Here is a 25,614-nt window from a genome sequence, read left to right as displayed (position 1 = left end):
CTATGACCTGTGACCCCTCCAACCTAACAGGCGGGCCAGGACCCTGTTTATAGTGTACGTCACAATTTCTCTATCTTCTGGGGTCTCAAAAGTCTCCTTCTCAACGAAAAACACGTCCATCATGATAGTCGCGAAGAAATTCAAGAGAACGAAATTCATGGAAAGAATGAAACTGATGAAAAACATCGTCCCCAAAGTTGGAAACATGACGTAATCGTCCAGTTGGTACGAACCAATCACAAAGTTTGTTACAGTCAGGAGTGCGTTGTAGATGGTGGAGTAGGACTCTACGTCACAGCCGAAAGAGATATTACCCATCATGCCATAGGCAAGCATGACGATCACAATGACGACTCCATGCGAGAACATAGGCTTTATCACATGGCCGAAAGTACTCCGCATCAAAGAGAGACTGTTGTTTCCCCTCAGTAATTTACAACATCGGCAACAGCCAATGAAGGCCAAGATAGAAACCACGCTCAGCAGTGTTCTGTCAACTAGGACGACGGGAGCGATGTTTAGAAACGAGGTGCTGTTTTCGCGATAGTTTTTTAGGGTAGTTTCGATCAACATCATCAGTGCACCAAAAGCGGCGACTGCTATCAGAGACAAAGTTACAATTATCAGGTCCAGAACCTTCCATACATCTTTGAGATATTTCATTCTATCTTTGAGGATACCATGTGCAGCGTAATAGATGAAGTAAGCCAGAAAGGCGACGTAGCCAATCAGGAAAACCAAGAGCACAGTGTCGGTGGTTTGGTTGTAAAGGTGGAGGCGTAAAACTGGTAGGTCGAACTGGGCTCTCGCTCTTCCAGTAGCTGGGGTTTCTACAAGTATGGAAATCACACAGAACAAATCCACGTTAGCATTGTACAGAGTGAAATCCACAAAAATTGCCCTCGTCTGTCTGTCGATCCAGCTCATGTTGCGCAGCTCACTCAAATGTTCGTTATGTTTGGGTGATCTGGGATCTATATCCGCCACGTATCCACCGCTGTCGTAGTGCGATAGGGACCAAATACTGTCTGTTTGCCTGTAAATCCAGGGGCTTGACATGTTGGGTAGACCGGTCATGTTCGACAGTTTCGCCCATCCAGGCCGGTAGTGACCTCTGGCCGCACCACCCCGCGTGTAGTCCTCCGCGCACAGGTCGAAGTACATGGACAGCAGCCTGGCGCTGGAGATCCTTCCGCCGTGAAACGCGCATGTATCTGAAAGGTTGGATAGGAAAGAGGAATGTAGTCAGTAAACATTTATAAAAGTACTTGGAGCAGAGGAGTGTCAATATTACACCATGATCTGTTCATCTTGATGTTAACATCGCTACACTCTACCTAATATATGTAGAATGTTCTAAGAACATTATATTCGCTTGTCTACTTGCTTAATAAGTAAGAAAATTATTATCTTTTTACTATACATAACGCGTATACTATTTTCAAGTTTGGAATGGATAGTCATATTGAACCAAGTTCGGATGGGTTTTAGAGTAGAGTAGAGTAGATTCCTTGGCCTTCGGCCAGGTAGGAACATCCTTAAAGCTTGTTATTCCAGTTTAGGTCGCTCTTTCCTTTCAATGCACTGACATCCTAGGCTTCTGTCACATAGTCACACATCAGTTGCGTCTGTTTCATGTTTGTCTAGTCTTTCCTTAATTAAAAGTGTTCACGCTTTTGATAGAATTGTTTTTGACAAACATGCTTGTAATCCTACTACGTCCAGTAGCGACCTCTATCTATCCATCGAGGCACGACAGTAATGATACTAGTAATCTACTAAAGTATATGTTGAAATACGCACATAACGGAACTCGGACTTGGCGCAGTCTCACTGATCCAACAAGTATGGACTGGCCGTCGGCAGAGTATCCGTCCGCGGACAACTTCGGGAGCAGCTCATTCTCCATCCAATCATACACATCGACACTGACGTTAATCTGTTGGGAATCAAATTGGAAATAGAAGTCGTTTTGTGAACTGCTCCCCTATATTAAATATTGAAAGAGCTAGAAGTTAGTGAATCGGTAACTTCGTTCTAGCTAGAACCGCAAGGAGGCGCTAAAGGACTGTGTCTGCAAAGGTAAAAGAGCTTGACGTCACAGAAAGGTGGCCTGTTTAAAGCAATTCCAGTTAACAGCAGCAAGAACATTGCAGGTCCTGGAACAAGGCATTATATAATTACAATTAACAGAATTAAAAATCTAAGACTGACGACAAAATGAAGAAATAACGACTTCTCTTTTCTTGCTTTCTTATTTGAATTGTTCGGAGTATGACGTGTTTCATATCCATGTAGCGTTGATCACAATGAAATATGATACTAGATACTAGTATATGCAATTCTTATTTTAGTAGAACGATTTACCTTGTCCAGTTTAGACAGGAACGTATTTTCCACGTTGTTACTGAGGTGATATGCGTTGGGCACGGCCATGGTGTGAGCTATCCCAAGCACCAACAAGACGAAAACCATGTACCTCCCCGTCTCGAGGACCAGGTGGTACAGTCCAGCCTCCTTCAGCGTAAGTCTACGGGCAACGTCCACGTCTTTACGGGGAGGAATTCCAACTTGAGCTTTCTTTTCTTCACGAACTTGTGCTTCTGCATGGGCTAGAAAAGTATGTAAAAATGTTATCTCAAAGTTAAACGTAGTACGTTTAAGCGGTGTTTGTTTTAACTACAATATTGCCAGTACCTGGTCCTATTATCACTATACATAGACAAGTATGCAGTTCCACCACTTTGTACTTTCCAAGCTGAAATCTGTTACATATTTTACTTTAATTTTTAGATATAAATGGGTTTGATATAAAATTTATAACACCCCCTACCCCAACTTTCCAAGACTCCTTCCCAAAACAGAACAAATTCTATGCCGCCACTAGTTGAGAGCCACTAAGATAATTTTTGTAAAAACAAAGGACGTCTCTGAACATTTCTGTTTACCTCTTTGGGCCTTTCTGGCCCTCCTCATTCCTTTGGGGACAAACATGGTCGCGAAGAGATGCAGCTGTAGTGGACTAGAGTGTTTCTGTGAGGGACCAAAGTAACAGTAACTGTTGTGGTCAGAGCTTTGGGGTGGATGGTGTGCTAAAGCAGTTACTGTATTTGTGTCGTAACAATAGAACGTTCGAATCGTATTGTTCCATCTGGCAATATAGAACGCCGTCTGACCTTAGGTAACCTTTCATAGCTAGTAAGGTCAGATAAGGTCAGCAGCAAGCTACTGTTAGAGGTACAAACTGGTAGCAACTGGTAGCAACAGGTACCAACTGGTAGAGTTGGGACATTTATATAAGCCGTTGCTGTGACTCTGTGGCTGTCAATCAATTAAAATCAGCGGTTCGACCAATAAGAGAAAAGAAACAGCAACTATTCATTACCTCACTTCCAAGAAAACAATAATTATTACAGCTCATCAGAAGCAAGTATGACTGAAGAGAATATTATGACAAACAGGCTTAAAATTGCTTCATATTTTAGCAAACAATTTCGTCCCGCACGCGATCAAGTCATCGTTGCTTAGTTTATAAAAATGATTACTACAAGAGATGCTAAGTGGAAGGCACACAGTAATATTGTTACTGAGTGAATGGCTACTAATATTGCAGGAGTGTAGTCAAAATCTTGTCAAAGAGCTAGAATGAAGCAGACCTGGCGTTTGATATTTATATTTCACCCTATACCATAGATATGGATGAAATATATAGTTTCATCTGTGAATTAGCTTAATCATGACTTTCGCATCCCTCATTCTTCCAATCCTTATTTGATATCGCTACTGTATTTCTTGGTTGTAGCTCAATAGTAAGTCGCTGCCCTTATTTTTTCAGTCCATACATAGCATTTTTTACCAAAGCCTTCTCTCAAAGGTTCAGGCTTGTTTTGCGCGTATTGGTGTGGCGGTTCTTTCATGCGTATTTATGGAAATACACATTCCACGTGGACATACGTGCGAAACAGAACGGCGCCTCTATATACATGTATGCATGGATCCGACGATATGTTTAATCATTAACATCACCTATGACCGACCGGACGTTGGTGTATGTGTGTACAGGAGTGCTGTTGATAGCTGTCAAAGGTACAAAGTTTAAGCTCGACTTCTCAGTACACCCTATATCTCTATACCTGAAATACGTAAAGGAAATACGTAAAGGAAATGTTATACAACCATCTTTTATTGAATGCGCAAGGTTCTGAATTCATGACCACCTGTTTAATAACAAGAGTCGATATTTTGACGACCATCTGTCATCTTCAACAGGGCAATTATAAACCACGTTACCCTGTCGCTACGATTAGGACTGAGTTAAACGAAGTTAATGACCTGGCTATTCTTTTTCCCATTCTTTCTTTCATACAAATGTGCCCTAAAATGATTAAATACTATTTATGTAGCCACTCGATGCAACAGGGAAAACGTTGACAAGTCTATGTTTGATTTAGTCATGTCTACAAGTGAATCGGGTTCGCTTGGTATTGTAAGCACACGCATGCTCCACACGCAGAACTTCAAACGTTCCTAATCAATAAAGAAAACCGTCAGTGACGTCAGAGACGAGCAGAATTTTTCTGATAACAAGGAAGTGGTCTCCAAAATAACGATAACTTTGTCCTTAAAACTGAAGTGTTCTTCTGAAGTCCGGATATTGAGAACGCCCTGAACAATCATTAAAAAGCAAACGTTAACAGGTCTGTGACATCAGAGGCGAGCAGAATTTTGCTGACAACAAGGAAGCGGTCACCAAAAATAACACTTACCTCCGGATATTAGGTAAGGACCAGGTGTGTCATATGTACACATGTACAGATATAAAGGGCCCGTCCTGTAGGGAGAGAGAAGTCCACCCAACACCGCCCATTTCAGTCATCAGACTCGCTCCAAAATCAGAAAAGGTAAAGTGGGGATTTTTTTTCTTACTGATGCGTCTTTAACCTGTGAAATAGATTTCTGGTTGCAATTGGTTCCCAGAATTTATTTTAGAAAATGCTAACGTTACACACACTGCTAAAGATTGATTTATATTCTTATTTTGCCTTTCTTTCCTGTAGATGTTTGTGAAAGCTGGCTTTGCCGCTATCTTTGCCGCCGTCGCTGTGACGTCGTCACTTTTGGTTGAGTTTTTTTTTTCTGCCTGAAACGTTTTCTCATGTGCAGAGTTATTGAAGACTTAGATGTTGAAGACTAACGTATAGTTTTTATAGTTTCTTGAATTTAACAAAAGATGATACATTATAGGTACATGTTACCTAACATACAAGTATAAATACATTATAAGAATGATATTGTGACTATGTATCCAAGCTTACAAAAATATGCAAAACAATGTACAAAGACAGAACTTAGTTTCCATGTTACTTTTGGATACATTATATTGGTTTCCTTTTAGGCACATCCCTGGCCTGTCAGGACCCGGTAACGTCTTTCTCTGGAAGACGGACGATCCGAGGGAACGGCGGCGATGGCACTCTCCTGCGAGACCAACACTCCTCGGCCGACAACGCCGACAAAGTCTGGTACCTGCCGACAACCACCGGCAACACCATCGAAGAGTACCGCACGATGGACGACTTCGTCGCGGGAAACGTCCTGACCACCTACCGCCTACCTGGGTCGGGAGGCAGCGGTGGGATGGCGTGGTGGGGGCAGGGCCATGTCGTCTACAACAACGCCCTCTACTATCAACGATTCCCCGATTGCCTGTCGTATAATTATGACTGTACTAGCAATGAAAAAGCACAGATAGTCAAGTACGACTTTAACCTTAGGGCTTTCGTGGCGCTTCAGTCCCTCCCCACCGCTCAACTCTCCCACTGGGCGGCGGGCCCGTCTTATGTCTACCTCGCCGTCGATGCGGGTAGCGTGTGGGCTATCGGTCGTAACAACGGTGTCTACCAGCTGACCAAACTAAACGCTAACGATCTTAGCATAGAAGAGACCATAGATACAGAGTTTGCTGACCCGTCTGCAAACGTTAACATGCCCCCGTTCATCGCTTGCGGCAAATTCTACAGCACTAGGTATGATCGCCCAGGGCAGTTCAGCCCAATAGGGTCACGGACAATCCTCATTCTCGATCTAACCACGAAGCAGAAAGACACGTCCACGCAGGCGTGGTACTGCTTGCCTCTTGAAGGTAGACGCTACTTCTCGATCAACTCTCGCGAGAACAAAGTGTACACAGTCGAGTCGAATGCTCTGGTCAGTTATGACGTAACCCTCGGCGGATCATACTTGACCGACCCCTCCATGTTGTGTGCCGCTTAATACATGCACGTGGGTATTGTATGAGCTCTTCTACAAGACCTAATAAGACAGCAAACATGGCTGGGATTGTGCCAATATCAATAATTATTTCATAATTGTTTTTCTCCATTAGGCCATGTTGATTTGATTATATGGATGACATCCGCGCGCGCATGACTTTTCGGCCGTTTCCAAAAAAAAAAGTTTTCAACCATACTGTAAATCGTGCAAAACAGTTGCTAAATGAACAAAAATATACCATAGGTTGCAAGGAAAACATTTAGAAACGATACCAATGTCGTAGAATGCCAAAATCAAAGGAAAAAGGACAAAAATGTAAAGAAATGAATTCGAAGAGTAGATTATTCGCCATAACATATTCTGTGCCATTTGTTCCACCTTCTTGACCACGTAGATTTCATAGTGAAAGCAACTTTTTTTTTGCAAAACTTTTTTTTTATTCGCACGCGCGCATCAGTTTTGGGGTTCCCAGAGGATGTCATCCATATAATCAAATCAACATGGCCTTAGCATCTATATTGCTGTACTTACAGTGACAATACAAGACTGACAACAAAATGGTATGACTAAAAGGAAGAAATGCTATGCAAAGTTTTGTCAACTTCAAAGTTTATTTCTCTGTCTACAATTAAAGATTACGTTGATGTTAAATGGTCATGAGTTGGGTACAGTTTCTGTGTTTCTTGTATTCACTTCAACCAAGCTCAGGTGATGCGTTATGCTAGGGATCTGCAAGGTGGCGCTTTTGCATGCTTATGACATCGCCACGCCGCTTTTAATACGGGGTACGGCAGCAGCAGTAGTTGGGTCCGCAGTGGTTGGCCCGCCAAGAACACCCCTGCACACGCTGGTAGTGGTACGTCTTGGTATAGTCCATCTCCGACGTACGGATGAAGTGCAGTTGGAAGGCGTCAAAGCAGAACACGTTTGGGCTGATATAAAACACGATTAAATAAATGAATTACTAAATGGATAAGAGTCAATAAGAGAAAAGAAACTTAGAATACTAGTAACATGTGTAAACTTCTATTCACATGGGGGCGGTCTAGCCTAACAAACCACTGCTTATTTTACTGTGTATTCTTACACAAATACATTCATATATATGATGGCCAGCCCCTCCAACGTTGCTAAATAATGTAAGCTGTAACCCAACACCACGGGATGTCTGCTACAGCACGCTACCATAGTGACAGTCGTTTGGTCCAGGTCATTGACCTTACTTGTCTGGAGAGGACGCGAAGACGAAGAAGAAAGAGAGCAAGGACAATATGTGAAGGTAAACGTAACAAAACAGTACGCGACGACATATGGAGCAGGGGATCTAGGAGTGAATGGGCAGACAGAAAGGACGACGTCTGTTGGTGGGTGGTTGTGCGAATCGTTGGGTGGGGTGGGGGATTTAGAGTTGAATGGGGAAGAGAAACATGTACATGTAACCACAACTGTCATTACCGTCTGCTGGAGGTCTGGTCCAACAGGGCAGACTGGTGTTCCTGACAGACCTGGTCGCAGGTCATCCCGTTCCCGGTAGCGGAGCAGTCCCGCGGCACGGCCCAGATGTAGGCGGACTCCGCCCCGATGACTCCCGAGCACGCCGCCTGGGCGATCACCTGCGAGTAGTCCGGCTTCGGCACGGGGTTAGCGGCGGTAGACTCCACCGTGAACAGGACGATACAGAGGAACCCCAGTGGTACCATGTTTGGCTTTTGATTGAACAGAGACAGTGTCCCAACTCACTCCAAGCTGCTTTGCTTGCTACTGTATAATAAGTTGGGGGTGAACTAACTGCACTTTTTACAAAGTGGTTGCTACTGTGGTAAAATGTTATTAACGTGATCCTTTTTCTTACCGGACAGGTCTTTAACGTTACGTGCTAAAAGCAATGGGTGTATGATGTTGTTCTTTCATTCGATCGTCTTTTTCCATCCTAGTTTTCTAATTTCTCATTCAACTCCCCTCCCCAATAACCGTGATGGACGACCCCATTGCTCTATCTACGTACTCTATAAGGCCACAGCAAGTAAATCTTATGGATGACATCCTCCGCAGATTCCAAATCTAATGCGATAGGGCGAAAAAAAACAAGGCGGGCCGAAAAAAAACAAGGTTTCTACATTTTCAAATTTTGGCTCAATCACTGTACAAATGGTTTTGATTCAGTGGGAACACCACATTAACGCAGCCAACATCACATATCACTTCATCAAAGTAAGAAACAAAACATTAAATCAAAGCCTTTTCTTGTCTCCTCTCTTTATAGATATGTGCCATCCACCTTCCGGAATGGCAACAGACATCTTTGCCCATTTTCGGCATGTTGACCACTGTCAGAACTCAGAAGGCAACAAAATCTCTTTCAAATTCCCAAAATCAGGCGAAAATTAATGCGCGCGCTGATGTCATCCATAAAAATTACTTGCTGTGGCCTAATGTCGCAACCTTCTGGAACCTTGAAAGCCTTGAAACTTGGCAACGGCCAGTACCTTTAGTGCCAGAACATGTTGATGAATGTACTTATTATTGTGATTTTTCACCAGCACCATGTCACGTAGAAACCACCCTGTCATATTTTCTGAGTTGTACTTTTTGCGAAAAGAACGGCACTTTTTGCATTTACGACATTTTCGAGCTATAGTTGATATATATTCACGTTTTAAAAAAAAGAAAGCAGGTTGCGTCAACAAAGCATGTGGTATTAATCACTTCTACCTGGCACACTTAGAGTAAATATCCGCGAAATGTCTTCTGCTGCACATGTCTGCCTGTAGTGTAGGAGCCAAGTTAACCATTTGGCACATTTTTCCTGCCTCGCACGCTGGTTTTAGTACAAGGCATCTGGTCCACATCAGACGTTTCCACGTTCTGTCACTGCCAAGTCTATGCCATAATAGGGAACAAAACTAAGTGCTAGACTGTGTATGCTTCTTATATGTGTGTGTACTTAACATGTCATCAGGTTTAGAGAGATTGTAGGGCTTTTACAAAACATTCCGTTTAATAGTCACTGACGAAAAGTAGTGGATGCTACTTGTAACGTGTGCCAGTTTGAGAAATCTATACAGTTGCTTTAATGACAATTTCTTTGCGTATCTAAGCTGGTTTGCTTCGCAGAATAAAGAAAACACGTCATAGGATCAAATTATGACACTATTAAACTGACTCAACTCTTTTATTCAAGTCTTATCATTTTTGAATTGGTGCCAGCCATCTACGAGTGCATAGAAAGTGACCTACAACAGGACTCCATTTAGAAATACGGGCTTCCTCTCGAGTCCAGTGGCAGTGCAACCGTACACCATTACTGTGTCTTCAGACTCATTGTTTCAACATTGTAAATATAGCCTAAGAGGGCTAATGTCAGGTCCACTAACTAAAAGAATACTTAGCCTATCACACGAGTCCGTTAAAGCACAGAACCAATAGGTGCAAAACATGCCTACGACGTTAATGTTCAATTGAGTCTACGATTTTACTATTGTCAGCAGTTAGACAACACATCACATCAGCAGTCGGTGTCCTTCGGGAGGAAGTGAGGTTCTCACAGCATACCCATGAAGTGGAAGGCCTCCGTGGCACGGTAGTAGGTACCTAGTGGACATAGACGGCAAGTATATATCATGGGTAAGGCTTATATTATACTGTCATATAAGTTCATCTGTGTTGGTGGTTACTAGCCTGGGTACCATCCTACTTGTATGTCGGGGCTCCCACACTCGCTTCCCTAAGAAGTTAAAAATTTTGATCCAACACAAAAAGTTCTCTCGCCTAGGGCTGTCGCGACGGGGGTCGCGACGGGGGCCGACATCGTCTACCAGATACCTTTGACCCAGTGTTGACGTCACACTTCAAAGAAGCCACGTGACAAGCCTAACTGAGTCAGTCTACTGAGGAGTGAGAGTGACTGGTCTTAAGCTCTGGGTGAGAGAACGTTTTTGTGTTGGATCAAAAGTTTTAACTCAAAACATAGGAAAGTCTTGTAGGAGACGTTATAATTAGGAGACTATAGATAGGACTGACATTGTTTTCGTAAGACTAAGAGAACAAGAAATCGTAGATTTCAAACTTCCGAAAGTGTTTTGGGTATTTGTGAAAGAGTTCCAGCTGTATTGTATGATCATGGGAAAATATTCGATTGAATTATGTCAAAGAATGGATTATCACGATTGTATGATGTAACTTACTCCGGCATTACAAATGTTATATGTTGCATACCAAGCTAAGATTACACAGTACACATTCCTAGCGACCTCATACCACATCCTACCAACCTGTATGAACTGAAACCCAATCTCCGCCCGCCCAATTCCAATCTTTGCTACTGAGGAACAGATACATACAAACTCCCCATACGCCACTCAAAACAGTACTTCCGCCCCGGAAGTAAAAAAAAGGACATGTATTGATAATAGAACCATTGGCACTTACCGAGGCCGTACTTTTGGCAGCAGGCGCCGTCCTGCATCTTGATGGGGCCGAGAAGCTTCCAGACCCGCTGCCCGCTCCTGGTCTGCCGCTCGGCGTAGTCCAGCACAGAGAAGAAGACGTGCTGAAGGGCCAGGCCGTTCTCGGAGTTGATGTCCTGCCCGCTCTCAGTCATGTACCGCAGGGCCTGGAACGCGTGCACACGGTCCAGCTCCACACGGTCTGTGTCGGGAAGACCAACCATGCAAACAGTTATCACAGTTTCAGCACTGCTTAACTTGAACACTAGATAGTCAATGTGACGCGCTATGCAGATCCACAAAAATCAGAAATTCTCAGAATCCTTCCCATGCGTTGTCTGTTTTATCTTCAACATTATATTACACATACAAAGTGTGTATACGTATGACTCCATAGACTCTTGTCAGAAAGAATTCCCCCTCTTGTGTGATTATCGAAAATGCATGCAACATTCGTTACACACAAATGTGGGTCTTCCTTGTTTCTTGTTATATTTTTCTGGCCCTTACCTCTTTACTTATGACCTCAGTGAATAAACAAAGGCTAAAATAAACAAACAAACAAACAAACAAACAAACAAACAAACAAACAAACACATAAACTACTTACCATGCAGGTAGGTTGGGGAGCCGGCGAACCCGGTGAAGTAGGGAGGGTAGCAGAACACGTCTGCGCAGTAAGAGTCGTTCCCGGTGAGATGGCGGATGCCGGTCCCGTCCAGCCACTTCAGACTCCAGGTGTCCGGACAGGTGAACAGGGACGGCGGGTCCTGGCAACCTGTGGGCACGGTGTGCTACATGTACGTCATGGAATCTTAGCAGGTTAACATTGATGGTGCCTGGAGCACGTTTGATGACGTGACTAGATGTACATTGGTTGTTGTCTTTTTACCTATTTGTACGAGTTGGGAGTAACTAGAAAAATAAGAAATCGGAGATTTTTTAAACCTCTAGGATGTATTTAGGGCTTTGTGGAGTTAAATATATTAAGGCACAACCAAAGAGATGGTCTGACGTATGCACTTTCAAAGGGCCTAGCAGGAACCTTGCAAGCCAAAAGCTTGTTCCGGCGCGTCCGGATATAGGTATAACCCTTTGAGCTGTGTGGGTAGACTTACTTGCTCTCAGTCCTGCCAATTTGACCTTAAAGTCAATCTGCGGTACCCAGTCCCATCAGACTCCAGTCCCATTCCTACAACTCTACTGCATTCGAATACCTACCAACACAAAATCAAACACACACACACACACACACACACACACACGCGCGCGCACGCACAGAGAGAGAGAGACAGACAGACAGACAACCAAACACACACAACAAACCAGTTGGTAAAATTGCTTACCGAATTCACAGTGGTCGCCTACCCATCCGCTCTGACACCTGCAGCTGAAGCCGGTCGGTTCTTCCACGCAGACTCCGCCATTCAGACATGGACTACTCATGCAGCTGGCCGAAGCTGAAAGTACGCCAAGCACTTTTACTGACAGTTCATTTTAGTGACGTTGAACAAGACTGACGGTTGTCACTCTAAACGTTCGGAAGTAATCTCTGTAATTCATCCAGTAGTAGAGTTTGAATTGTCGTTGTTTATCGCTTACCTGAATGTCCACGTGGATGTTTAACCTTTATCTACGTACGCAAAACACTCTGGCGAGTTTGTGTTGACAAGAGATTTACCTGTACCTGTACCTAGTCCCATCCTCATGACAAGCGATATATGTTCAGTGATATCAATCAGTTTTGACGTCAGCAAGCATCTGATTTTAAGGTAGCTACTGAACGTATTGAGAATAATACTAGTATAACATAGAATACTTCTAATTATTATTCAGTCTTTGAGGGGTGAATAAAAGGCATAGAGTATCAAAACTGGACCTTTGAAGTCACATTCATTTAAATAATGACACATAACTAAAGGTAATATTCAGAACAACGCTGTGTTTTTTTTCCTTTTCACAAAACTCTCAAAACTCTCCCCCAATGTTTCCACCTGTGAGACATGTTAACAAGTGCTACTGCCAGGTATTTTACACAGAAGCTGAAATATGTACCAGCTTATGTACCAGCTAGAGCCATGAATGGACCTCAGTGTAGACTTAGCTACTTACTCTCACAGTTCTTCCCACCCCAGCCGATAGGACAGAGGCAGCTGTAGTCAGCAGGGCCGTCCTTCATACAGTGGCCGCCGTTCTGGCATGGGTTGTTCTGACAGGGGTCGACGTCTGAAATAGCGTATAAACAGTGTGATCCAACATTCTTGATTTCATAAAATGATGAAGTTATGAAATTATAAGTAAAATAAACCTTCTAATAAGAAGTTGAAAAGTCTGTATAATTTATTTGTCGGATATCAATACAGAAAGCAAAACTGCTGAAAATAAACAATCAAAGGCCCTGCAAAATATACAACATTCAATTTATCTACGGGTATATTCAATTCAGACAGTGATCGAAGCAATAAACGAAGGTTGAAGTTCATCGGACACTGCTACAGAAGTGAGGATGAAATCATACACCAGTTATTACTGTGGGAGCCCTCAATGGAAAAAGAAGTCGATGTCGTCCAGCAAGAAACTATATTAACCAATTATTGGACGACACTCATCTCGACAGGAAAAATCTGATGGTAGAAATGAAGGATAGGAAGAGATGGAGAGCAGAACCGAGGGAAGCTCGACCCAGTGAGCGAGTGAGTGAGTGATATTTTATTTACCCTTATCCTGGCAGTTAACGCCGTGCCATCCCTCAGGACACATGCAGGTGTACGTGTTCAGCGCCACCATACACAGCCCGCCGTTTGCACAGGGGAAGCTCGCACAGGGGTCTGGTTCTGTATGGAGAACAAGTAGATACTATGCTATGTCACAAAATCATCATGTAAAAAAGACTGCGTACGACCCTAAGAAGAACTACAACTAATCAGTGTACCTGATTACTTATTTCTGAAGATTATGATATGGAAAGTTTATAGCCATAAGAATAAAACCTGGCAAATCTAAAAATGTAGCGTACATTTTGCACATTGCTCATCCATAAATGCTTGTTCCTTTAGCAAAATAGCAGCAAATCAAAAGTACCCCTTATCACCTTCCATCTGACATGGAAGTTGGTAGCTATAATGAAAGAATTCGAAACTTTGAACACTTAACAACAACAATTTAGTTCTTGACCTTTGATTGTAGCGACTATTTTGTGCGTTACTCCAAAGTCTACAATATGCTTGAGAACTAGTTTGGTCAAGTGGATGCTAAATGAACTCCCACCATCGCAGCTGTTTCCCTGCCAGCCGGGCAGACATGCGCACTTGTACCCCGTGCCGTCCTCCGTGCACATGCCGCCGTTGTGACAGGGGGCGCTCCAGCAGTGATCAGCCTCTGAAACAGACGGGGCATTGATATTCCTCACTACCGTCACAATATTGATAGAAGCATCACTTACTTGCCTGTTTTTACTTCTAATGCTAGGGTCCCAGTTCCAAACCAGAGCCCGGCCGGGCAGTTTGTGCATGGGAACGAAAAGTTTGATGTAGAATACAACAAAACACACAAAACGTTTAAGACATAATCATAATAATAATTTATGCTTATTCTTGATATTTTTTTTAATTTTTCGTTCATTCAAACAGCCCGACCGAGCATGAGATGAATCGCTTACACGATCAGTAGATCCTGTATAAAAATGACGGAAAATAAAATAAAATAAAATAAATAGATATTGGAACAAGAAATAGACTTCAGACTTTTTCTTTCAGTATTTTGGATTTTCATGATCTTCAAGTTCACCCCATTTCCCGTGTCTGACCTTTTGACCTCATTTCATTCGGCTTGCCAATCTTCCTCCACCCACGGAATATCAACCTATATCAACCTGTGATGTTGACCTCCTGTCATTCTGCCTGTCAATCTTCCCCATCCAGGTGATGTAAATTTACACTATCCGGGCAAACAGACAAGCATCAACCACCCAGAACAATACTACCGTCCCTGAAGGTAACAAACCAACATGGTTTCTGTTTAAAATTAAAACTTTAAATCCAACACAAAGTTATCTCACCGAGAGCTTTCGACCAGTCACTCTGGCTTCACTGGGTCAGTCTACTGAGGAAGACCAGAGTGACTGGTCGAAAGCTCTAGGTAAGATAACTTTTTTGTGTCGGATCTAAAGTTTTAACTTTGTACAATATAACTACCAACACAAATGAACCTTCATGATAGTAAAAGATGGCTCCCACTTACCGTTACAGTCTTTCCCTCGCCACCCTGGTGCGCAGGCGCACTCGTACCCGTTAATGACGTCACTGCAGGTGCCACCGTTCATACATGGATTGTTGATACACTAAACGTGTCAATGAAAAAAATAAACAAGGGATTATTTTTGATGAGGTCAATATATAGCGTCTGAAAGCTCAAGTATAAAAGAGCTTGTCATTCCGATCTTCCGTCAAAATTAGCCCATGTTGATTTGACGCATGAACTTCAGTTTTTCGGCCGTTTCAAAAAAACAGTTTTCAACTATACTGTAAATGGTACAAAACAGTTGCAAAATGAGCAAATATGTACCGTAAGTTTCAAAAAGAAATATTGGAAAACGATACCAATGCCGTAGAATGCCGAAAAACGAATTAAAAATGTTCAAGAGTAGATTATTCGCCACACCATACTCATTTGTTCAACCTCCATAACCACGTAGATTTCATAATGAAAGCAACATTTTTTGCCAAAGTTTTTTTTTACTCGCACGCTCGCGTCAGTTTTGGGGTTCCCAGAGGATGTCATCCATATAATCAAATCAACATGGCCGTACTTATATATGAAATATGAAAACACACTTAAATAAAAGGAAAGTGGACTCAAGGAATGGAAAAAAACGCAAGAAATGCAGGCAAACTGACCCTACATTTCCATTATGCGGCTTATGGAAAATACCATGTTATATTAAAGGCGGATTTATAAGCAAGCTAATTCTTACGATTTGTTTCACCTGACTTGTTTTACAGAGCACTTTGGCCTTGGCGTCGCACACTTTGTTCCCCTGGTCCCAGTACAGTCCATCCGGGCACTGCAGCGTGAAGGCGCGCCCTACCAGACACAGATGGTAGGTGGCGCAGTCTACCGTATCGCCGTAGAACTTCCCGTCAACCAGGTTGGAACAGTCAAAGGCTGTGGGCAAGTAAAATTTACGAAAAAAATTACATTAAAAAATCAACATTTGAATACATTAAAAATCCTCCCGTACGTTTTTTGCTATTACTTGTGTTTTTCCTCTCAACAAAATATGGTGAATGAAAACCAGAGCGTTGGCCAGGGAAATTAATAAAGAAAATAAAATAAAAAAGGGGCGTGGCTTATAACTCAAGATGACGTCATGATTACGTCATCAAAATTTGCATAAATTATTGTCTTGCACTCAGGTACATATGTACTTACATAAAGAAATTCAATGACCATACGTAACCCTAACTAGTATTTTTAAATCCCCAAAGTCCTCAGACACACTCCCAGATCACCTTGAAGGCATCACGTAACATTTTCCACCAAAATTGAAATGTTTTGTATTAGCTCATTAGAATTGTGAATTTGCCTGTATTAATAAGATGTATGAAGTAGGGAAACATTGATGTTATCACTCTATTAATGAGTACTCATATATCACTTATATCTCATTTTTGTTCTTTCTGAAAAATAACGTACATTTCTATATGAATGAAATGAAATATAACCGAAGTTTATTTACCTATTGTCTCAGACCGAAGCGGACCTAAAAGACTAATGGGTCCTGTATGTCATGATGTACATTCCAATACGTAATAGACAAATACCACCCCACGATCTTAAGCTAACAACTGTATGTAAACATGGTGTGTATGTGACGGCGGCTTTTATTTATGGGTGAAGGCCGTCAAGCCTGGAAGTACAAAGTACGACTGAAAATAACACAGCTTGTCGTCACATGACAACAAAACAAAACATCATTATCAATCACTCATTATTAGCACATTATCTTAATTGAAATATCTCTCTTACGTAGAAAACGGATTTTAGCGCCATGATCGTTCGGCAACAACAGTATGGCACGCTGACCCAAATTTTCTGCTATGTTTACGCAGCTTGCCGTGATTCGGTCACCAGGATGACGAATCTGCAGCTGTACTCAGTGCACACCGCCCACGGGGCAACGACGGCCGTTTTGGGACATTCTTTTGTACTTAATTGGCCATTCAATCTTTCCCTGTAGTGGCATGTTTAGTCCTCTGTATCAAGACAGGTCAGGCTGTATTTGCTTGCAGAGTATTTGCTCCTTAGGATGATTCTGTCACTGTTTAACGGCAATTAAAACATACCAAAAGAAACAAGAAGTTGTCATGTCCAAGCTGTTAATCACTTTGGATCAAAGGTAGCAAGGGATGTGACGTCATTAGGCGTCAACTATTGCATAGAATTCCAACTACTTTAAAATTGGAAAAAAAAAAGAAACAAACAAAAGTGGTTGAAAAAATGCTTCTGTCGATGTTGTTGCATTTTCATCTACTTGCATTTTATTGTCCTAGCCCTCTTAGGTAAAGTTTGTTGCACTTCGGTTTTAACAAGGACGTTCCTTGGTTTTAATTAAGAAAGGTATCAAAGAAAGGCATTCTTTAGTGTCGGTGATCATTGATTGATGAACTTGCTGTATTGTGCCACTAAAGACGCATTTTGTGACCGTGTTGACTTAGTGCTATCCCTGAAAAGAGTTTCGCCACCACACATGCATTATCTCAACCAATTAATCGTTTAGCTTCTTACGTGTGGCGATATTCCATCCTGTTCACTTCTATCAAGTTTAAATAAAGCTCATTGGTTATGTACGCATAGTTCCTAGGGATTTCTTTATGATATTTCACAGTTCTCTGATTGACAATCGACCTACGCTAAATACTAGAGTATTATCAAGAACAGAGTGACAGTGTGTGGAAAAAAGGCAGACAAAATAAAGTTATGATTCATCTCAGGAATCTTCGCCTTGGTTGAACGGGACAGAAATCTGGCAAAGTTTAACCAATTTTCATATGAGGTCTTCATTTCGGGAGATAACAATTACCAAATAGTATATGTGCCATGAATTTTATACTTTTGCTATTTGGTGTAATGTACTTATGACGTACTTAAAGCTGATGAGTTTTTTTGGAGCTTAGTGTATTAGGTACCATTCAGCTGTACGTATCCCTCTCTTTTCAAGAGGCGTACTGTGCAACGTATATATTGGCGCATACATTACCGTACGCTTTTATTAGTCTCTTTCATTGTATACATATGGGTAAGTATCTTTCCTAAAGTGCAGGGCTGACAAGTGTTGAAAGATCGCTCGAATTTTGTAATCCAGATTGAGAATAAGGATGTCCCCCACTCGACAACTTTAAAAAAGAAAATCAGAAAAAATGCGACGATGCTTTCAATTTATATATCTTTTCACGGCAGAGTTACCAAGCATACAACATAGACAAAAATTCAAACAAAGACACTAATGATAATGTTAAGTACAATAGATCATCTAACTGGCTACTTTAAGCACCAAGAACAAGACAATGGAATCGTGTATGCTCATTTACACATCATGAAGGTAAAAGTTTAAAACCGTACCGGACGGTTCTTCGATGACGCGGCCGGGCACCACCGCAAAGGTTAGGGCGAGCAGAAGGATGGACAACATGGTAACGACTGAAAAAAAACAACAGAAAAACGCGTTAAATTCAAATAACGATAATGCACGCGCACACTTTACAACTCTAACGATATGAAACGAATGCAGAAAAAAACCTATGGACTCCTCCAGGAACTAAAAGACTTTTTTTCACAGCCAAATCAACTGTATGATTAACTTCAAAGTTAACGGCAAGCCGCATTTCGTTATTTTTGTTCCATGAAAACGAATGTAAATGACAATCGCGTTCACAGGATACACTAAAAACACTGGTAATGGAAAAACTGTAATGAGGTGGAAGCAAGGATGCAAACTTTTTTTACATTGAAACTCTAAACAAAAGTTACATAGAAACGCTAAACAAAAGTAAAGTAAGAAAATTTTCTTGAATTTGAGATGAAAATTACACCCGTACAAGAAAAAAACGGTAATCATAAGATATGCTATGTACACAAAACTTTTTTTTAATTGTAGATAGTAATTGTAGAGTATTCTTACACTTACCCTTGGTTCAGAGGAGAAGAAACCTTGTCAATGTTGAAGACGTCGATGTTGAAGAACCGGTCGTCACTTCTCGGGACCCGGAGATGGTGCAAGTGAGGCGGCCGGAGGACGGGCGAGGCATTTGTAGGGTGATGTAACCCACAATGCAACACGGCTGACGTCACTGCGTTTCCCGGGAAGGGAAGAATTCCTATTTTTACCCGAAATTTGCACAAACTATCAATCAAGGTGTATCCGACATGTTAGACAGCCAGCGTTAATACCATCGGTTTTTGGAGCTTTTCCTTAACGGGAAATACGTGACAGAGCATAGCTAACTCAAGTGAGAATGAGTATTGTCCTGTCCTATATTTGTCCTCTGTGTTGGTGGCGGTATAAAATAAGTTGATGTAACTTGAGCGTGCCGTGGACATATGTTTGGTCATGAAATTTTGGAATAATAAAAAAAAAAATCATAGCGTACCCCTCTTATTTCAATCTTTGACATCAGTCCCGCACTTTAATGCATAGAAACTGTTTAACTCTATTCGAAACAACAGAAAGAACAACGATTCTTGTCCTGAATTCAAAGTACTAGTATGTCAAAAACGAGCTAGATTGTTCATGAAACCTTACCGCTTTGAAAGAATAGTATATACCGTCCCTATAACTCCATAAATTTAAAGTGCTTTCAACCGAGTCTCAAAAACTATGATTGGAATGTCAAGATATTAAAGACAGGTTACTAAATCTCATTTAGGTTTTTTTTAACAATATAAAAAGTACAAGACACGGCGGTGGACAACTCCAGCAAATTGTTGATTTTAGCCTCACCACTTTACTGACAAAGAAATGAATTTTGGGGTCAAAGCAGTTCTCCTACTCTGCAAAGAGACAAGAACAAAACGACAAATATTTTAGGAGTCTAAGAAAATGAAAAAGTAGTACCAAGAGGAGAAGGAATTTGTGAGCACAATGAGGGAAATTGAAGTAAACTACAGAAACATTTTTCACCCCACCCTGTAATTCTATTTGATCCTGCTTGTCGCCCAACAAGCCTGTCTTTATTTTGTGATTTTGTCCACGTGCGGGACCGCAATACCTTCAGTACATGTCGCACGATTAAATCCCAATGAATCACGACTCTGTTTGCGCATTCTCCCGACAAACTCTGTCTTCTCGGCAACGATATAAAGATGTGAACTTCAACATGCAGTTCGGGCATGCGCAGTTGCCGCTCTGTCTTCAGTACGAGGCGTGCCAATCACGTGAGAGTTGACATCTCGGTTGGAGGAGTGTGCTTGCCGCTGATTGGCTGGTTTCCCCAGGCCCAAAGTTTACATATCTAGACAATTTTTTTGCAAGTCACAGTACAGCGACAATTATATCTGAGGAATAGTTCAGCGGGGCTATCCTGTGGTTACTAACTGCACATATATTTCCTTAGAAATGGCATATAAACTCACCACCACCACCCTTTTGTTTTTTTGCTTGTTTTCTGTGTCTAGACTAAAACGAACATTTCTCTACTGTTGTAGCACTGGAATCGACTCGTTTAGTTACGTCAACAAAATAGAAACATGAATCATTGTAAGCGCTTTGTAGATATAACACTCTTTTGTTTAGAAGGCTTTACTTTGCAGAAATTATACAGAATGGCTTATTACAAACTATGGAGGGCAATTTTCTTGTATTTATGCCGTTAAGTCGAGTCATTGACTTTAAATTGACGGAGGAAATGATAAATGATAACAGGGTGTGCGACCAGAGACGTGCCATTGTACGCTGAAAACCTCAAGCTGAAGGTTTCACACACCTGCTACGAGGTTTGTCATATCGACACATTGGAGCAAAGTCAGTGCAAACCTGCTATGGTGAAACTGTGGCACGTTGAGGGATGCAGATGTTGTTAGCCTGGCCCTATCAGATTCTGCACAGAACAAGCACCCAACTGATATAGCTAACGTCATTAGTTGATAATGATCTACTGTACCTCAAACTACAGGGTGTTTGCCCGGTTGTCAAGAATTTCCGAGAGTTGGCAATAGAGCATTTAGAAAATATTTCTGACTTCACGATCATGTTCTATCCAATGCATTTGGGTTGATAGTCCAAAATTAATCTTTAATATAGTTATTCGGTGGCTGAATGTTAATATAAATTGTTGAAATATAATGAATAACTTCTCATAGGGGTTTGAAAAGATGCTAGCCTGGCCTGCTGGGAATGGGCAAAGGGGCAGACAACGTCATGGCATGTCCCACCCATCAATTTAGAATTCTGTTCAAATTGACGTTTATCTCATTTCCTAATTTCCCAAATTTTCACAAAAAAGGACCACCATCAGCATCTGGATAGGTTTCCGTTCATTTGTGTTAATTGGAGCGAAAACTGTTCAGAGTCTTGTCGCACGAAAACGTTAACTTGTGCGGCTTTCCCACGGTGGGCATTTTGTGCAAAATTCGGTAAAAATCTCCAGGGTTCAGAAAACAATATGGGTATGAATTCTGGGATTATTTATTCTGGGATGCTCTTTCCATACTCAAAACTTTGCAGCTTCATCCAAATAAATATATTATTGTAAACATGCCGTTACCAACGTAGAAGTCGTTGTTTTGATGTAGAAAATATGCATGAATCGGTTAACTATCATATACAACTTTCTTGTGTTGAAATAAGGTAAATTTTGATAGCATTTTGACATTCGTAAGTTTGTTATGATGTTGGCACTACTAGGATGTGGTCCAAAACGGTGTTACATCATTAAAGTTTATAAGAGAGTATTATGATACAGATCTCGAACAACAACAGACATATCGCCCCCCAAAACAGTACTGTACATGTATCATATGTACAGGCTCATTCAGTAGCCATGCAGGCTAGGGGTTTACAGTGGCTTGTGCAAAAAAAAGCTGGAGCATTATTAAAATTTCTGTCACTTCCAGAGACCAGACCCAACGATTAACAATAATAGCCACCTTGAAAAATTGAATAACAGGCTGATACCCCTTGTACCTAGTGGCATAAGTCAGTCGGGTCTTACTATCTACAGAGACCACCCGCACGTGAACATGTCGACTGACCGGAGCGCTGTCGTGTCCCTGGCGGAGGGAGAGAAGGCCATCATCCGCCGGACCTGGGCCATCGCCTCGAGGGACATGGCAGGGAACGGCGCCAACATCCTTCTGAAGTCGGTCTAAGTTGCCTGTCTGTTGTTGTGTTTTTTCGATTGTTTATTTCTATGTTCATTCGTGAGCTAGTAATTGAGGAACTGTAAAAAGTGCCCAATATGACTACTCTGGCATGTTGACCGATGAATTCTGATCTATGCGGATAGGTTGGTGGTCACGGTGCTTGTATCAATAGGAAAAGCTATCTAATTATAAGGAAAGGACCACTAGGAAGTGTAATCTCCAAGCAGATTCCTTCGAGGCAGGAGACTTTTACATTGGCCACCCGAGTTACCGGGCAAAGGTATAACTCCTGCGGTTTGATCGTCCTCTGCCTCCGATGGAATCTGCTTTGAGATTACAGAACGTAGACTCATTCTAAAGATGATATTGGATCTGCACCACTCATCACTTTTTTGTCATTTCCGTTCCGTTACCAGAATGTTCGAGATCAATCCGGAGACGAAGAAAGTCTTCGCCAAATTCCGGGACATTCCGGACAACCAACTCCGGAGCACGCCGCGATTCCGTGCTCATGTGACCCGGGTCATGGCGTCCATCGGCACGGTAGGTGCAGTAGTCTATTAATATAGCCCCTGTCACACGTTCACGAATTTGGCCTCCCCAACACTAACGTAGCCTCCACCAGGCCTTTCTATGGGAATACGGATCGTAGAATTCGGCAAAAAGGAGAGTAAGTTGGCAAGGGCCCTGGGGAGTCCGGCCGCGGAAGGTTGATTATTTTCCTCTTCGCGGCCAGTCATACCCCAAGGCGGCCGAACTCCCCTGGAAATTTAGAATATTCTCATATATAAAGCTATGGCCAGCGTAGTTAGTCTGGTAGAGACTAACACTAGCCGGACGCCCCCAGCCGTCAGGAGTAGGTTGGAGCAAAGTCGGCTGGTGTTCAACAAGGTCGGCTACTATTCAGCCACCTGTGCCAACCGAATGTTTAAAACAATCGGAGGTTGGTCGAGAGGTTCGGACATGGTTGGCTGGTGGTTTGGATGTGGTACGACGTCCGCAGAACATAAGCCAACCATCCGCGAGTAAGTCAGCGGTTAACGTACGCGTACGTATGTTGTTAGAGAAACTTCGTTGTCACAGCATAATGATCTTAGTTGATTCTACATAACTAAATGTACATGTGTTTATCAAGTACTCGTAGGTTTTTAGGTGCGGACGTCCGTGACAGCAGTCAATATTGCACATTCCTGTTAAAATCTACGTTTAGAAATTCACTGTTAGTTGAGGTGGTCAAGTGAAATAAGCGACCAGTCAATGTGTGTTATTTATTCCTTCACTATTGTCAAAAATGGTGCGATTACTAAATTGTTAGAGTCAGTGCATCATCACTGATTCATCAGTATTGTAGGAGAGATTCACGAAAGAAAGGAGACTGTCATTCCAAGTCACTAGCTAATCACTAAATGTGTTTAACCACCAGGATAGGTCACAGAATATGCATTCGCACACGGAGTCCAAAGCTAGTTTGAGTCTACTTAGCGCACGCTTAATATGTCCCTGTCACACATTCAGGACCTTTCCACGACTTTGCTCCCGACCACTCCCCAACCAAGGTTGGAAGATGGGCTGGGGGGAACCCTGTAATCCGTACTTTCCTGTCCTGAAGATTAGTAGATATTACGAAGGCCCACAACGTCACTGCGCCACACCTTTTCCACAGCCCTGCCATACGGCGCTGCCAAGGGCTATACATGCTATACACCTCTTCCACATACCTGCCACACAGCCCTTGACAGCTCTGTGTGGCATGGCTGTGGAAGAGGTGTAGCGCAGTGTCGCTGTGGGCCTTCGTAAGATGTACCCTCACCACCACCCCCCCAAACCCGTGTGACAAATGCTCACGAGTTGCGACTAACTCCCAACCATATGGTCTGAAGCTGGAGAAGGTCGGGAGGACACAGCCGACTATGTGTGACAGGGACTTCCACATAATTTATTATTTGGTACCAATCTAGCAATTCATATTCACGACACATCATCTTTTTCTTTTAATTATACAAAGTCGTCCCTTTGCTCTTTTCTCAGGTTGTGAGCGCCTTGGACGATCAGGAGGTTTTGCTGGATCTGTTCAAAGACATCGGCAAGAAGCATCACCCTCCAAGGATCCCCGAGGAATATTTCGACGTGAGTTTTGATTACGTATAATGTGGTTTTAAAGCATTTCATCTGGCTAGTAAAGGTGAAAGGTGAAAAAAAGGTGAAGTGGTTAAATATTTCAGCATATTTCTTATTTTATAAATTGATCACGAGTCCTGAAGCTGTTGTAAAACATACACAATGGGTTTCGTTTGCAATTGAGTCTCGTGAGATTTAAAGGTGACGAGAGACTCAGTAACGTACTGCGCGAAACCTATAGCTATCATGTATCGTGCACATCACTTTGGTTGGCCTCGTTAAAAGTCGCGTATTTAAGGACTAGAAACGCCGACATTTGCTTTGGAGCAAATTCAGCATGGCTTCACCACATTTCACGACACGACAGGGAAAGAAGTAGAAATACAATGGAAAACAATTCTTTACATTGATATAACTATAGTATGAAGTGACAACAGTTGGATAGCTATCCCCTACATTAATGGATTTTTAATTGCATAATGCAAACTGTGGATTTTCAAGATAAAAAGAAGCGTTTATGCCCCACATTCCAATGCTGGAGCAGGAAAGCTTGACATACCTACCAAAACACTTGAATGCAGTTCATAGTGTCAATACGGCATGGCCTTGTATGTACAAGTGTTAATTGAGTTAACCCGATCAAATACCAACAGCCAATCAGCAAGAAGAATAGAGGAAAGCTGCATGCCTATTGGTTGCTTGCTCTGTGTGCCATTCTGATGACTCATGCCCAAATATGGTAACACACTGCTATTAATAGTACATTTACTATAACAAAGTGTCGTGTCCGAAAAAAATATCGTCTGCAACGGGCAAAATTCTGATGCAACGTTGACCAAAAATCCAGCGAAAGCATGGTGTACATGGGTGAGGACGACGTTTCCCCTAGTGATGCTGTTTCCAAGACGACAATGGTTAAGATCTGATGTTGTATCTCCTGTCCTTCAGGTTATTGCTGGCGCCATCCTGTGCATGCTGCAGCGGTGCCTGGGTACAGACTACACGGCGGAGGTGGACGCGGCGTGGACCAAGCTGTACGGGGGGCTCAGCCGTCATGCCAAGGACGGTCTGAAGGAGGCTTCCGCCATGAAGGCACCGTAAAGGACGACAACATTATCACTGGAATGATGGCAGTTTTCTGAAAAAAAAAAAAAGAATTGACGCGTTTTTGCCTAGAAAGAAAGCGTTGTAGTAAATATGGGTGTCTAATTCATCGATCAATTTCTAATTGCAAAAAAAAAAAAAAACTAGTGCATGCTGCTTTCTTTCAAAGGGTGAAAAAATGGTTCATCGCAATGCTAAAGTAACGCTACTTGCGTGAATGAAAAATAAATTAACAATTCATATCAATAATATACGGTATTCTTTACGCAAATAGACTAAGTCCTGATGATTTTTTTTCCGACTTTTTGTGCTTTGT

The 25,614-nt window shown here is 42.2% G+C and overlaps 5 protein-coding genes across 6 annotated transcripts; 2 read left to right on the top strand and 3 right to left on the bottom strand.

The window, feature by feature from the left end:
- On the bottom strand, window positions 1-3,035 carry LOC109469105 (polycystic kidney disease protein 1-like 2). The gene is made up of 4 exons (XM_019767487.1): window positions 2,949-3,035; window positions 2,368-2,612; window positions 1,804-1,939; window positions 1-1,214 (listed from the first exon to the last, which is right to left on the bottom strand). Exons 1-4 carry the CDS (start codon window positions 2,992-2,994, stop codon window positions 1-3), a joined length of 1,641 nt encoding a protein of 546 aa, XP_019623046.1. The 5' UTR covers window positions 2,995-3,035.
- A 1,806-nt stretch (window positions 3,036-4,841) lies between these two features.
- LOC109469336 (noelin-3-like) lies at window positions 4,842-6,924 on the top strand. Its single transcript, XM_019767843.1, has 4 exons — window positions 4,842-4,901; window positions 5,058-5,121; window positions 5,396-6,385; window positions 6,784-6,924. Exons 2-3 carry the CDS (start codon window positions 5,058-5,060, stop codon window positions 6,271-6,273), a joined length of 942 nt encoding a protein of 313 aa, XP_019623402.1. The 5' UTR covers window positions 4,842-4,901; the 3' UTR covers window positions 6,274-6,385; window positions 6,784-6,924.
- Window positions 6,814-8,019, bottom strand: LOC109469337. Its single transcript, XM_019767844.1, has 2 exons — window positions 7,729-8,019; window positions 6,814-7,205 (listed from the first exon to the last, which is right to left on the bottom strand). The coding sequence occupies exons 1-2, from the start codon at window positions 7,971-7,973 to the stop codon at window positions 7,049-7,051; spliced, it is 402 nt and encodes a 133-aa protein (XP_019623403.1). The 5' UTR covers window positions 7,974-8,019; the 3' UTR covers window positions 6,814-7,048.
- Window positions 8,020-9,479: 1,460 nt separating this feature from the next.
- On the bottom strand, window positions 9,480-18,411 carry LOC109469119 (fibropellin-3-like). Of its 2 annotated transcripts, none has more exons than XM_019767501.1 (10): window positions 18,339-18,411; window positions 15,691-15,881; window positions 14,958-15,057; window positions 13,986-14,096; window positions 13,436-13,552; window positions 12,831-12,944; window positions 12,065-12,178; window positions 11,329-11,496; window positions 10,702-10,920; window positions 9,480-9,864 (listed from the first exon to the last, which is right to left on the bottom strand). In XM_019767501.1, the coding sequence occupies exons 1-10, from the start codon at window positions 18,406-18,408 to the stop codon at window positions 9,815-9,817; spliced, it is 1,254 nt and encodes a 417-aa protein (XP_019623060.1). In that variant the 5' UTR covers window positions 18,409-18,411; the 3' UTR covers window positions 9,480-9,814. The 2 variants fall into 2 exon arrangements, with proteins under 2 accessions (XP_019623060.1, XP_019623061.1); XM_019767502.1 differs by having other exon boundaries at window positions 15,703-15,881.
- A 3,542-nt stretch (window positions 18,412-21,953) lies between these two features.
- On the top strand, window positions 21,954-25,295 carry LOC109469103 (neuroglobin-like). The gene is made up of 4 exons (XM_019767486.1): window positions 21,954-22,072; window positions 22,493-22,619; window positions 24,105-24,203; window positions 25,143-25,295. The coding sequence occupies exons 1-4, from the start codon at window positions 21,954-21,956 to the stop codon at window positions 25,293-25,295; spliced, it is 498 nt and encodes a 165-aa protein (XP_019623045.1).
- Window positions 25,296-25,614: the final 319 nt, after the last annotated feature.

The sequence above is a fragment of the Branchiostoma belcheri genome, unplaced genomic scaffold (assembly GCF_001625305.1).
Source record: "Branchiostoma belcheri isolate BF01 breed outbred unplaced genomic scaffold, Haploidv18h27 scaffold20, whole genome shotgun sequence".
NCBI lineage: Eukaryota > Metazoa > Chordata > Leptocardii > Amphioxiformes > Branchiostomatidae > Branchiostoma > Branchiostoma belcheri.
The sequence above is the reverse complement of the archived record's forward strand: the minus strand, read 5'-3'. Positions and strand labels throughout refer to the sequence as shown.